The sequence below is a fragment of the Anopheles ziemanni genome, chromosome 3, assembly GCF_943734765.1.
Source record: "Anopheles ziemanni chromosome 3, idAnoZiCoDA_A2_x.2, whole genome shotgun sequence".
Lineage (NCBI taxonomy): Eukaryota > Metazoa > Arthropoda > Insecta > Diptera > Culicidae > Anopheles > Anopheles ziemanni.
The window spans coordinates 49,627,507-49,641,887 of record NC_080706.1 but is presented as its reverse complement, the minus strand read 5'-3'; the positions used below and the strand labels follow the sequence as shown (position 1 = coordinate 49,641,887).

The following is a 14,381-nucleotide window of genomic DNA, read 5'->3' as shown; positions in this document are numbered from 1 at the left end:
ATTTATCATCGACGATTCCGATATGCCGCGCAAGCGTTTAGTGAAAGTGCGCCGACGTCCCGGTTCCGGTCCTTCGGTTGTCTCACACTGCCAGCTCGTTCCCCTGGGAAGTGTGCCAATTTTGTGTGAGTGTGTGCGTGTGTCACTCCTTCTGCTTATCTCGCGAAGCTAACCGGCATGAGGAAGTAAGCGACCGATTCTCCACAGTCGTCAGGGTCGGAACGGAAAAACCGAAGCCTCCCCATGGAGCGGGCTCCTGACCCGGCTCGGACGGTACCGGAGTGGGCTACTGGGTTCGCGCTCCATATCCGCGCGCAACGCCGCGTCATCCACACACACATGAATGGCATTTCGCGGAGGACGTCGGAGGCCGCCACTTTCTATGACGTGTTTGTCCCACTTCCACGCCGGGTGGCAACGAACGATTCATTTCTGCTCTCTTCCCCCCCCCCCCCCGCCCCTCTTCATGCCACTTCCTTCTCCACGTTCGATGCGTCCCTTTTACGACCGTTCGATACCGCGTGGCAGTTCGTTGAATCAGGTTTGAAAAATTTGTATTTCGTTGACATAAATTCCGGGAGGACCGCCAAAAACCGGCGCCCGCCCGGCAAACAGTCTCCTCCCCTCTCCCTCCCACCGATATGATGGACCTCCCGCCCACCGAACCCCACAGCCAGTGCCGGATGCGTGGAGGTTTATTAAATTTATTTAAAATACAATAAAAAACAAAACTTCATTAGAATTTCACTTTCACCAAAGCCCAAAGGGTGGACGGCGGGGAATGAATGATGGAGGAAGCTAGACGCCGCAGGCCGTCTAGAGACCTCAGGCTGAATAATCTGCCCACACCATGGCCCGCGCCGAGGTGAGAAAAATTTCTCCACCCACACTTGGGACGGGACGGCACACAGTACAATACCAAATTTGACAAACCCTTTGTTTGGTTCAGCATCTCGCGGGATCTATTGCTTTCTGTTTTTTGATTAATTTATCTACCTTTTTCCTTGTGCGTTTTATTTATTAATTATTATCATGGTTAGAAGATGTAGTTTAATCTATTTAAAGTAGTAAACTTCGTTTACTCATTCATTTTCTTTCACGGATTAATTTTAAATTCTTTAGTGATTTCAAAACTTTGTGCAAGTAAAAGACGTTTTTGCTGTTTATTTTATTTTATTTCATTTATGCATATATTGTGATTAGAGATGAACCTCCATTTGTTTTCTAATCCTTCAATACATACTTGCAGATAATTGGAAAGATCTAAGTGCGAAAGCAAGGCACACTGAAACCTGTTCGTCGGAACAGAGCACGAAATGATAGAATGTATTCAAATGTTGCCACTTCTCCGAACAAAGAAACAAATCCGGTTCATAAACAAGAAAAGCTCCCCTTTGCAACCTTGCTAGCTTTCAGCATTTGGTCGTGTGTTTGCTCGAAATGCAATTAGACACGTTTGTCCACCGGCCGTTAGGAAGGATGCAGCCCGGTCCCTGGTCCGGTGTGAAAGTGTCACCAGCGCTGGGCAAATATACCCAGTATGCACATTTTCCACGTACCGGTACCGTTTCTAGGCACGCACGCGCCACAACCAGCGTTGGGGAGCATTGTGAAAAAGTGAAATTTTTGTTTGCCCAATTGTTGAGTAATCGTAAACGGGCTGGATAGCGCACCGCTTCCCCCGGGGTTTTACTTTCTCCGCGTGTTCGTTCCCTTGGAGCTTTTCCTCTTCCCCATCTCGCCGAAGCCATCCCTCCACCACCCCCCCCCCCCCCCCCCCCCCACCGGTTCCATTACTATTACCTTTGGTCGCTCCCGTCCGTCATAAATATTTACAACTGCCCCGCAAGAGCAGGGAGGGCGGAATGGGTTGGAGCTTTGTTGGTAATTTTCACAGAATCCTCCCCGCCTTCGAAAGCCCTTCACTGAGTTCCCTCCCCTTGAGTGCAGCAAGTGCATCCATGCCCGTGCGCACACATACGCACACGCACCACCAGGCAACTTCCGCGTTCAGGCCCGTGGAGGGTGTGCCCGGAATAATCACTCCCAGCAACCCTTCCCGCAAAAAGGGAAAAGAGCCCACCGGAGACGCTGAGACGCTTGCGTAACAGGCAATGCAATGGAAAGTGAAGTGCAACGTTCTGCAGGTCCATCCAGTCGTTGATGAAGCCATCGACTGCGCCATTTCTTCGCGCATTACCTGTCACCGACCGGCACAAAACCGGGGTGGATATAAATAAATCAGCAAAGTTTACAATCATCCCTACAATGAAAGTTAATTTTAAATTCGAAATTATACGTTAAAGAGCAGGACGATCGATAATAAACTGCAATTTCGTAAGACTTTACGTAACACAAACACATAAATTGAGAACCATACGTAAATTACTATGCATTGTGGTATGTTGTGGAGATACAAAAACATGACAATAAAACTAAAGCAGGATCGCTCAATTGCACTTTGAAACTATGTTATTTGGAGAGTACTGAATTTGTGATATTTTAAATTCACAAGTTTATCAAATCTTGAAAAAGAAATTAATGATCAAAGGCCAAACTTTACAAAAACAAAGAAAATAAAACACTGAAAAATAAAACTTGACTAGAAAATAAAACACAAATCAACACCAACAGTAGGCTTCTCCACGTGGGAGAAACCGGAAGCGGAATTTATTTTCTCTATTCAGTTCGGTCACTGTAAAAGTGGTTCCTGATTCGCGTTAAACTCCTATCATTTGATTGCACATTTTCAATGTTCGTCCCGACTCCTGTTTACCAAGCGTTGGATCTTCAGAAAAAGAGCTAAGTACGTTTACTAGCAAATAATAAATAACAATAAATTACGGTGGGCTACAATGATTCGCTTGCAATCAAGCAATACAGCGCAAGAAGAATGTCTTCGGTTTTCCGGACACACGCGGTGCCATATTTTCCCCTCCCCAAGAAACTATCCCGCCTCCAAGCAGCACAAGCGAGAGTATCGACTTTCGTTTTTATATCTATAAACTAACTTCCTTTTCTTGTCCCTTCCTCTTGACCTGGTCTTTTTTTTTGTGTTTATTGTTCTCTTCCCTCCATTTATTCGTTCTTTTCCTCTTCTGCTCTTTTCAATTTTCTTCCCACTTTTTCATCTGGTTTGATTTTTCCCTCGTTCTTCGTTCTCCAAAAAAGCTTCGCCGAAGTAACGCCACGTAAATGCTTCACCATTTTTTCAGCTTCAAGATGTTTGTTTGTTGTTTCGGGGGAAAAGGTCCACTTTCGATCTCGCGGTCGCCGTGTCTTGCTACCTAGAACTTTCGCTTTCTCCTGTCCATCAGCTGCTGGCGTCGCCGACTCGCCTCGACATACCCCTCCAGGATCTCCCCGTAGCGGCTCCGGTTCAGCGAGTCGTACCCGGTCGGTTGTTGGTAGTCGTTCGGAGCGCTCGCTACATCACCCCAGCCCCCGTACGGTCCACCAGCGTCAGTGAGGGTCGGAGCAGCCGCCGCCATCGCCTCGTACCGCTTGCCTCCCTCCTCGCCCCGGTTCCAGCCGCTCCACCCGTCCCAGCCGTTGTCCTGCCGGTCGAACTGCAGCTCGTCGGCGTCGTCGAAGAACTGCTCCACGTTCTGGACCTGGTGCAGCCCATCGCCGAACGAGGGCGCCCCGGGCGTGGCGTCGAACCCGTGGAAATGGTTGCTCTCGTAGCCGAGCGGGATGTACTTGCCGCCGAAGTCGGCCATCTGCTGGTGCGCGTGCTGGATCGAGTGCGGCCCGGCGTACGAGTCGAACAGGGACGATTTGGTCGTGCTCGCCGGGGCCGGCGGAAGCTTCAGCTTGTTCGAGGGAACCTGCTGCTGCTGCTGCTTCTGCTGCTGCTGGTGCTTCTTGTGGAAGCCGGCGTCCTTGCGGATCGGAATGTGCACCACCTCCAGCTTGCTGCTTTCGCTCTTGTCGCTGCTGTGCGGCTGCTGCAGCAGCAGCTTGAGCGCGATCAACGACGACACCAGCAGCGACTTCTTGCTCAGCAGCAGCGAGAACGCCGTCGCCATCACCAGCTTCTTGAGAATGAAGTGCAGCAGCAGCGCCTTCAGCGCCAGCAGACCCACCCCGATCGGAACCGCCTTCTTCATGTGCTTCTTCCAGCCCTTGCGCTTCTGCTTGCGGTGCTTCTTGCCCTTCTTGCCCTTCTTTCGCTTCTTGCCCTTCTTGTTACCGCCCTCCTCAATGCTGATCGAGTAGGAGCCGTCGTCGTGTCCACCGCCTCCGCCGCCCGCCACCACGATATTATTATTGTTGCTTCCTCCACCGCCCTTTTTGCGACCTTTTGTTTTTGTGGGGAAAAAATATGAGAGTATCGAGAGAAATTCAGAATTAGAAAAATTACTACCACATATTGGCAAGGTATCATCGATTGAAATTCAAAAAGCTGCCACGTGTTAACATAGCAATCCTTTTTTTTCTCTATCGGTTGTCAAGGGCTTTTTCACGTCGATACACGCTGATCATAACGGCACCGGACTCCAGCACTCCGTTCGATCCAGTGCTCTCGTTTTACCGTTGTGCGGCGTGTGTCTTCCAGGGCACAGAATGCACTCTCACGTGTGCGGCAAACCGTGAAACGCGAGGCGCACGTGCGGGACACTGCATCTGAACATTGTGTTCGATCGTGTTTACTTCCATCTCAAGCTTCCTTCCTTGCGAATCGCTACTCCGTCATTTTCCAGGCAGTCACGCGTTGCGAAGGAAAAAAAAAAAGAAGCACCGGATGCTACGACTCCGGCCCAGGCTGGACCGCACTGCGTGTGCACCGGTTGCATGCGGCCGGAGCGTCTCTGCAATCTAATCGTGTGAGTAGAAAGCGTCACTGGTGCGTCAAGGCTAGGTGGGCCCCACGGAGATGAGCGCAACGTGTTGCAAGCGATAATTATTGCAATTATGTTTGGCTAACGCGCCAGATTTATCATATCTTAACGAGGAGGGCTTTTAAAAATTGCGTTGCGTGGATTTAAGAGAGCAAAGTGAGAAAAATACGCCAACCCGTTAAAACCGAGCAATTGTAAGCTTACCCTTCTGTATCCCGTTGTCTTGTATCTGCAGTCCAAAAACTTTTTCAAATGAAGGATCTTTTAAGTAATCATTTAATTTTTAAGTTTACAGAAGACAAGCAAACGATTAAGCAACATGAGCAGGGATTGAAATGAATATTTTATGAATGATATAAATAATATTTTTGGTTTGTTCTAAATTCTCCTCTTCGCTTAACACATGCAGGTACGGATATAAAACGTAAGAGAGAACTGTTTACTACTTTTCCAATTCTTAAGCACGGTGAACAAAAATATCTTTAAAATTTCATTTTTAAATGACTGTATGGTTTATATGATCATGTCCCCACCCTGTAACTTCAGTACAAGATGTTTGTCTTGAACGACACAAAAAAAACTGTAGCAAACTTAAAAAATAAAACAAATGATACTAAATCTTTAAAAAATTGTAGCAAACTTAGTTCTCTAGTTAAACCAAGAAAGCGAAAATGTTTCCGTTAAAAGATGGTATTCATCGACATTTCTGAACTGCTTTTTGACGAAATATTGTAGTCGGTTGGATTTGTACAATTTTTTACAAAACTTGTTTAAGAAATAACAATTTCACTTTGGAGTAATGTATACATTTCTGAGTAAGAGTGAAAAAAATAATCTCAGAGGAATTAAGGTATTACATGACGCGGTTTTACAAACACTCATTTTTACAGCTAGATTTTCCCAACTACAAGCGAACAGCCCACTACTACTAATAGCTGCCACCACAATCACCTTCAGCAATGGCCGTCAATTGCTGACCCGGTTCAATCGGCAACTCCTGCGAGGACTGCTCTCCCTCCGACGACTGCTCCTCGTTGCTGGCGGCACTCGCTTCGTTCATATCACTCATCCGGATCAAACCGTGCCGTATGGCGAGCTCCCGCAGCGACCGGAGGTTCTTGCGAATGTCATCGCCCCGAAGGTTCGTTATCCTTCGCAGCACATCCAGGTATGTAGCACTACCGACAGATGTGCCGTTCTTAGCACCATCATTCCTCGCACCGTGCACCAAAACCACCGCAAACAGAAGCACCAACAGCAAGGAACGTCGCATCCTAACCCACCACAAGAATGTCCCAGTCTGCGACGTTAAACCTGGCTCCACTCTTGCTGCTCCTTGGAAGGCGTTTCTTTGGGGCCGCTTTTTTGTGCATATATTGCACACCCGATATTCCTGGCACGGAGCTGGAATCTCCGGTCCACACTGGTTAGCAATCGGAGGTGAACTAAAATCGCAAAACTGCAACAATCAATAAAACCTATCGTTGGCGGAGGAAAGCTTTTTTCTCGCCCAACCGCCTTCCGACGCATTCGGGTGCCGAACCGTGCACCCCAAACCGAACCTACGCCAGCACGCAAGAGAAGCAGACGCACTACTAGGAGGAGCTTCGGTTACGCAATTGTGCGATCGTTAATTGGTTATCCTATTTTCCGCTGCGCGATAAGATAAACTCATACGCAGCAGCATACGGCACGCCAATGGCCCAACCCTCCCGGGTGTTTGTGCAGGGGTGCAGAAATGAAGAAAAATGATGAACATGCCACGAATGATCGCGGATCACCGCGGAAGACATTGTTTCGCATAATGAGGGAGCTGTGTTCTTGCCGTTGTCTGCCTTCTTCCGTTATCTCTTGCGTGGCAAAATGAAAAATTGATGAGTGTGTTACAGTAGTCGCGATTACCGGAGAAAGTATGGTACTTTTAGTGCAGTGAGTAAACATGCTACAAGTCTTAAGTACTACCATGCTACATGCCTTAAGCCTTATGTACTACAAGCGCCAGTAAACTATTGTAGTTGAACCTTTTGTTGGAAGTAAACATACACTAGTTTAATTAGGATATAAGAACAATAAGTAACTCATCAAGAACAATTTATTTAACAGTCATGCCGAAAAACATTCTTCCCAACTGAAGTCGATTAAATCCAACATCGACTTTTTTTACCATCAATCGAACCAAGGGATAGTCAAATTGCATACATTTAGGCGCCAACTCAATACAATTTTAAAAACGCCGTTGAACATCGTAAGCAAAACAGTATGGAAATTACACTCGCGTGCTCGCTGGATTTCGAGGCATGAAAATAGCTGCAAGCTAGCTAAAAATTACTCACCCGAGAGTGATGCACAGCGATGCCAACGAAAGTGAGCATGCCGCTATGGCCAGCACATTCGTAGGCAATGATAAATCCTTCTTAAATTGTTCACAAACGATGCGAAGTAACAAGTTTAATGCACCGAGCACGGATTAAAGTTAGGCCCCTAACGAATGCGATTGGCAGGGTGGAAAAATATATGTTGGTTTCTCATGCTGATAACGAATCTTAATAGCTGGAGGACCATTACTATTCATTTCGATCTCGATTAGCGCGTGCTGCACTTCCCTCGTATGTACATAATAAAGTGTAAGGTTTCTCATACTGGCACCTCAATTGAAACTTTATTGTGATCTATGTTTTGCCGTTATATTTAATCGCTACAGAAAATTAGTGCTTATTTCAAAACTACTGTATTTTTCAATAAATATTCGGTTGCTGTTACTCTGAAGCTGGTTCAAAATTAGGAGTGCACTATGTTATCTACAAAAAGGCTGTCAAACTGTGTTAATCTAAACAATACCAATCGAAATACGTAGATTGATTCAGGTGAAAATAAAATTACCTACCAATACGATAAACTATCTGAACGTACGTGTTCAACAAACGCATAAAACCACATCAATAAAATTCAGTTAATTAACTCCGGGCATCACCTCAGTAATCTGGGTTATCAGTGCTGCTTTAAAAGTAAATCGTATTCATAAACCATCAGCAGTGAATGTACAACAACTGGGTTAAAGAAAACCTGAGTGTTTCCATTTCTTTTCCATCGGCTCTGCCCCGACACAAACGCTTCTTCGATCGGAGCACCAGCTTCCGTTATCCGTTCCCACATCACTGACCATCGGGGAGGGCGCTGATTGAAAACATTGTTCCACGTGTTGGCGCATCATACCCGTGCACCGTGTGCCTTTTCCGTCGTTTCTTTCTCCCATTATGCACCACGCAATCATTAGTAACACTTTGAAAACCGATCACATAGTGCCTACCGATTCCACGAGTCTTTTCTCCCCGTCAGACGGATGCCACCCACTGGCCCTGCTTTTCTCATCGTCTTCCTATATCTACTCATACGGAACGGTTCATCGATTTGCCACAGCCATAGTTCTCGTGCTTCGGAACGGCGTATACCAGGACTCGGAACAACAAAGTCTATTGAATTTGACCACATTTATTTTTTTCCAAAATTGTTCCCCCACGTTTAGGCCTACACTCTCGCCGAAAACGAACCCATCTTTCTATGGATGGTTTCGATACGGCCCCGTTAGCAACGTCCGTGGCGGTGTCAACATTTTTGACAGCCGTGTACCATTGAAGGGTGCTCGCGTTTTGCGAGGCCAATTTCTCGGCCGCAGAATGGACGTCCGAACAATTTGCTTCAGTTTTAATTATCTACACTTTTCTTTCGCCTGTTGTCTGCTGAAACTGTTGAAAACAAAAAGAAAATGATAGTTGCCCTATCCTCGCACCGTGGGGTCGATCCTCGCCCATCTTACGGAGAAAAGGGAGAGAGGGAGTGTGTGTGTGTGTTTGTGGGGGGAGCATTTCATGGGCAGCCTACTTTCCCTCCCTCTTCGGGTGCAATTGTTCCTAACCTAACCTAACAATCTTACCGCACCTTCGAACTATTTAACTATAATAGGAGCTCTAACTTAAAACCGACGTCGAAGAATAGACGGCACGGAGCATAAAATCTCCGAAATCGGTTGCGCGCGGAGTGAACCACCCGTTCGCTCGCCCTTCCGCCCCATGGCGTTGGTTCGTTGTTGTTTCGTATGAGGCGCAGGAATAGTGCAGCTTTCTTCCTCCTTCCTTGGGAGTTCGTGTCTGTCGGTTTTCTTCGATGTGTTTGCCATGGATGAGCGGACGTCGGTTGTTATGCTTGTGGCTACCGAATTCTGCCACCACGGGCTCCCGCTTCTGCTTTCTGTTCCAGCCAGTAGGGTGGTACTATCTTCTAATTGACACCGTGCCGTGAGCCCTTCGCTGGAGCCTCATTAAACCTACGAAAATCGATAATAAATTAGAGGACGACCTGGACCGCCGCGGATGACGGACACCTTCGAGGATGGCGAGGCGAGATGCTGAAAGACAGTGTGCGTTGGTGCACCGAAACCGGGAAGAGAAAAGAATCATTACATCGGTTTTACATTCCACGGGGGCTTGAGGCAACGTGTCTTCGTTTTTTATTCCCCTCCCCGGTTGTTGTTGTTTTTTTTTCTTTTATTGAACGAAAGTACCGTTGGGATTAGTTTTGGCCCACATAGAGACACACTTACCCATCCGATCCGATCCGGTGGACGCTGGCTGGAGGATCTCCCGCCGGACCGCCGCGAGGGTGGCCGCCGCACACGGGACGGTGTTCCGTTCAGTTCTTGGCGCCTAGTACTTCTTCAGGCTGACGACGGCCGTAAACAGGGCGAAGAAGAAACCGGCCAGCCCGGCCGACTTGACCAGCAGTATCAGCCCCCCGATGATGGCCGGAACCAGCGCGAGGAACTTGATCTTGTACGCCAGCAGCAGCGGTATCAGAAACTTTTTGTACTTCTTCTTGAGGTGGAACTTCTTCTTGCGCCCCACGGCATCGCTTCGGTCGGCGGCCGAGTGCCGGGTGCCCTTCACCACCGCACCACCGCCTGCTCCGTCGTCGTCGTCGTCGTCCTCGGTGGAGGCGGAAACATCTGAAAAATAGACATCTCATCAATGGCCTACGTCGATCATCAAACTGTCAGCCGACCGACGGGTGCGCGAGGCTTCACGCTCGCGAGCGATTACGGGAGTTTCCGATTTCTATAAACCTATCATCATCAGCATATGCGTGCGTGTTGAACCTTCCCCCCTTCGGACATCGCACTCGCCCAGCTATTCTTTTTTTTTTGACAAACAGGCGAATTTCTGACGGCAAGAATGACCTCAATTAATGTGGTCTTCAGCGCAGTTTGGCGGGTTGTGGCACCGTTCCCTACCACAATTAAATCATGGGTCATTAAGTTCCCACAGCGACCCAAGGGGGAGGGAACCCGCGAACTACGCACTAACGGTATGGTACCCAAGCGTCGGGAGGGAAAATTTCTCCACAAACAAAGCCTGAACACACACGCACAAAAAAAGAAACAACTCCACTAACTAAAACCCGCACCAGAAACCAGTACGCGCAGAAGAACGAGAGCCCAGTAAACCACGGATGCGCCCGAAAACGGGCCACTGGGTTACAGCGTTTGTTTGGTCAGTCGGAAACACGAGGGACATGAGGTGTCATTTAAATATTGAATCTACTTTATTTAGCGCTACGTTTCCCCCCGGCTCTCCGGTTCTCTTCTCAGTGAAAGCAACGCTTTTGCAACACCAGGATGGAACGTAATGTCCACAAGGGTCGTTTCTCCGGTTACTGAACCAAGGTCAAGGAAGTCGCAACTCTTACCTTTCTCCTCCTCGGAACAGTTTCTCCTGGAAAACATTTTCTTGCGCCGGAAACCGAGCACTTTGCCCTCCAACAACATTGGTCTCCAAGAACTTCGTAGTGTAGAGTTATTTGTATGGTTCTTGAAAATATTAAAGTTTTTCTTGTAGGCTAAATTTTATTGCAAATATTCTATAGCCATTAATCCATAAATTTTGAACATAACACTGTTTTTGAGTCCAGATAAACATTGTTCTATACATGTTTATATTGCCCGGGTTTATTTTTTGTCCTAACAATCGATGATTACCAATCACTGAGCAGTCAATTTTAAAGTAAACAGTTAGCTGATGAGCAGAAAGAATTTTTTTTTTAATATTTCAAGTACGTTCTTTACGAATATTGTGGTAGATGGATACTTTAAAATAGATTTGTTTGTCCCGCATTAGATAGCAGACGAAAATAATGAAGTAATGCCGTCCGGAAATCCACGAAAAGTAAAAAGGACTTCCAACGAAGATCGAGAAAGTTGTTTACGCTGAATGCAGATTATAATAAAATTTTAATGTGCTCGAATTATAAATTAAGTGTATTTTTATTCTAATGATCTTTGAAAACGAAGTTAAACCTATATCATGTAAACATCACACCTTGGAGGTGTCAAATGTTTAGTTGCGTTTGAACCATATTCATTTACGTTTGAACCATACACTGATAGGCAACAGCATTTTAGTTGGGCGTCAAATGTTTACTTACGGTCGAGCTGTGTATAAATACAGCTGAACATTGTTTACCTGGGCTCGAAAACGGTGCAATATAGAATAGTATTATAATATTTTTTCAAGTAATAAATCAAATAACTTTGGACCTAATTTATATGCGCAAAAAGATGATTTCCAGAAGAAGATGTAATAAGGAAGAGAAAGGTACAGCATACGAGTATGCTTAGGAAAATTAATGCGTATTTAATAAGATGTTAAACTGTAATTTTAATATAATAACGATCCAGTATCTTTGCAGCAAGAAAATTCTGGTATGTTATCTTCATATTTCACTCCTCAAAGATTTTTTTTCCAAATGCTTCAGTGCTGCCTTTACGTGAACATGGAAATAGCATAACGGAATCACGAAAACTAAGGAAAAACCTATCGCTTGCCACTGATTGCGTTGTAAGGTTAAGCAACACGGAGTTCGAAATGTGATAGACGCCGCCCGATTTCCTCCAGAAGTGTTCTGCTGAGGAATGAAAAGTGCCTCCTTCAATGATCACCAAACCGAGAGCCTTCCAGTACAGCGCAAGGGTTGAAGAGTTCTTCTCCCCGTTATGTTCTTAAAGATTCAATTATGAAATCAATATAGCACCGGCCGGTGGAAACCAAGCCGCCAACACTTACCACCGTCGACGAAGTACTTCCAGAGGAAGTTCTCGATGCCACGCGACCGCTCCGCGCTCCGAAACAGCTCCACCAGCCCGGTAACGTTGCCCGCCCTCGCCGGGCTGGGAGCGGGCGTTACCTGCTGCACCACCTCCAGCTCCCGCTCCTCCAGACCGGGCGGAATCTCGACCTCGGAAAATCGAGTCATTGACCGATTGTTGATGCGGCTCCGGCTGCCCACCACGGGCTTCGCCAGGGGTTTCCGGACCCTCCAATTATTACTACTGCTGCTGCCCACGCCAACGGACATCCTCCACGCCGCATCCACGGGATGCAGCACGTGCTGTTTGTTGGGAGTGAATTTTACGCTTTCGCCCGTGGCGAGCGGCGCGCTCGGGCCGGGAAAACCTTCGCCCTGGCTGAACAGATGGTTGAAGTGCATGGCGGTGAGCCCGGCACTGAGCTTTCTAGCGCTGGCCGCCGGTACATGGTCCGCCGACGCGTGGCAGCACTGTCGCACGAGGTACCCTGCCGTCACCAGCACAAACCATACGATGTACCGAACGTTCGAATGCATGGTGCATTGAGTACTTGTCACGGAGAGTACACGGAAGTCTTGGCACACACGCTGGCGTTTTTTTGTCGTCACCTTAATTTCATGCACACGAAGAAAGAACGCAGATATCCACAACTAACGACCCTTGAAGCACAGACAGTCACAAAAAGTGTCAACAAACGGGACGCGACGGGGTTCCTCAGAAAAACCAAACACACAAAAAAGGCACACAAGTCACAGGCATACAGAAGTCGCCTCACAGAAAAACCCAAAAACAAACTGCTACACCCTGGGAGTGCCACCTCGGGAGGCTTGGTCGGTATATCCCGTTTTGCTAACCGTCGGCGCGAGTGCCAGAATGCGAATGGAGCGAACCTCCGGGGAAGTGATCTGTGAAGCCCGCCATCACCCGGCTTGGCGCTCGGGGTTGGCGCTCGAGGTTTTCCACCGCATCGCCGCATGCTCACCAATAAAATTCGTCGGCCCCGTCCCAACCCCCCGAAACACAACGCGCCTTCAGAGGAGCTCGCTCGAGCTCTAACCTCAACGCGACTCCCGGGGGTGGTGGAAACAGAAGGAAACGGAGGGAAAACGCGGCCGGGAAGCGCAGCTACAAAACTCCCATTAAAATCCCCGCCAAAAGGGGGGGTACCGTACGCGTCGCACCGTGGAACCGCAGAGAGAAAGACTGGCCAGAAATTGAATTTCTTCTTTCCCTGCCGGTCGCTCGGGAGTCGCGACTCCAGCGTTGCGGTCTCTTGCTGGCGCACATCGACCGGGCAGCCTATCAACCGGCCAGCTGATGATTGCGAATACTTCCAAGGGCCGGTCGGAGCTCGATGGACCGAGAGAACTGCCCTTCCCCCACCGATCCCTTTTGCGGCTCCTGCCCTGTCAACCATCAATTCTGGAAAGAAACAAAACGGGACGAATATTTGTGACTACGAGTTTTCCACCAACAGTCAGTGCAGGCCAGTATTTCAATGCCATTCTTTCTCCACACCGCTCTTTCTAGTGGTCTCCAATTTTGGGTCTTTTATTGACGCACATAAACCCTCCTCCCCCTCACTCCTCCCCGTTTCGTCGGTTGTCACGGGATAATACACAACAAATTATGTTAACGACTTTTCTTCATGCTCGAACGCAAATCCGGAGCGTACTCCCCACCGCTCTTAGGCGGCACCGTTTATCATCGCTGTTTGCTCAAGCCATCCGAGAAGTTTCACTTTTGTTCATTCCGATCCGATGTCACCTGTTGTCAACGGGGCCCGGATGAAGATACCCTTGGCCCTATCGTTGGTTGTTTCAACCCGAGGAGGCTCGACCGATTTCGGCGAATTTGAACGAAATTGAAACAGATTCCCGGCCGCACCGAACTGTGCGAGTGTATGTGTCAGCGTTAAAAAAAGCACTAGAAGTAAAACACTAGAAAGTAAAACGATACCTCCTCCCCCCAAGGTACCATACCGGGAGTGAGGAAAACGGGAGCATTAGGCAATAAAAAAAATCAACATTAACAATATGATTAGCGTTCACACAGTGAAAGCTGTGATAATCCTACAGCCCCGTAGTAGGGCTTCCCTCCCGCGGGCTGCCCGCATTGTTGGGGGTTTAATTAATTTCCCATTATAAGGTATGGAGATGGTTAAAGGACTTGCACCCGACACCGGGCCGAGACCGTTAGCTGCCTTACTTATTGGCTCGAATTCTGGTTCGGAAGCAAGGAAAAGGTTTTTTTTTTGGTTGTGGTGTGTGGAAAGTGAAAATTCATCTCCTCAGCCGGTGGAGCAAGGTTTGGGTGGGGCAGATTCGGGAGATAGGAGATCGTGCGGATAAAATTAACGCAAATGTTACAACCAATAAGCAATGTTATCACTTGGCATGAAT

General features: G+C 47.7%; 2 protein-coding genes across 2 annotated transcripts; both read right to left on the bottom strand.

The window, feature by feature from the left end:
- Positions 1-3,287: 3,287 nt before the first annotated feature.
- Positions 3,288-6,117, bottom strand: LOC131284930 (uncharacterized). Its single transcript, XM_058313788.1, has 2 exons — positions 5,784-6,117; positions 3,288-4,303 (listed from the first exon to the last, which is right to left on the bottom strand). The coding sequence occupies exons 1-2, from the start codon at positions 6,115-6,117 to the stop codon at positions 3,288-3,290; spliced, it is 1,350 nt and encodes a 449-aa protein (XP_058169771.1).
- Positions 6,118-9,544: 3,427 nt separating this feature from the next.
- Positions 9,545-12,515, bottom strand: LOC131288986 (uncharacterized). The gene is made up of 2 exons (XM_058318172.1): positions 11,957-12,515; positions 9,545-9,843 (listed from the first exon to the last, which is right to left on the bottom strand). Exons 1-2 carry the CDS (start codon positions 12,513-12,515, stop codon positions 9,545-9,547), a joined length of 858 nt encoding a protein of 285 aa, XP_058174155.1.
- Between the last annotated feature and the right edge of the window lie 1,866 nt (positions 12,516-14,381).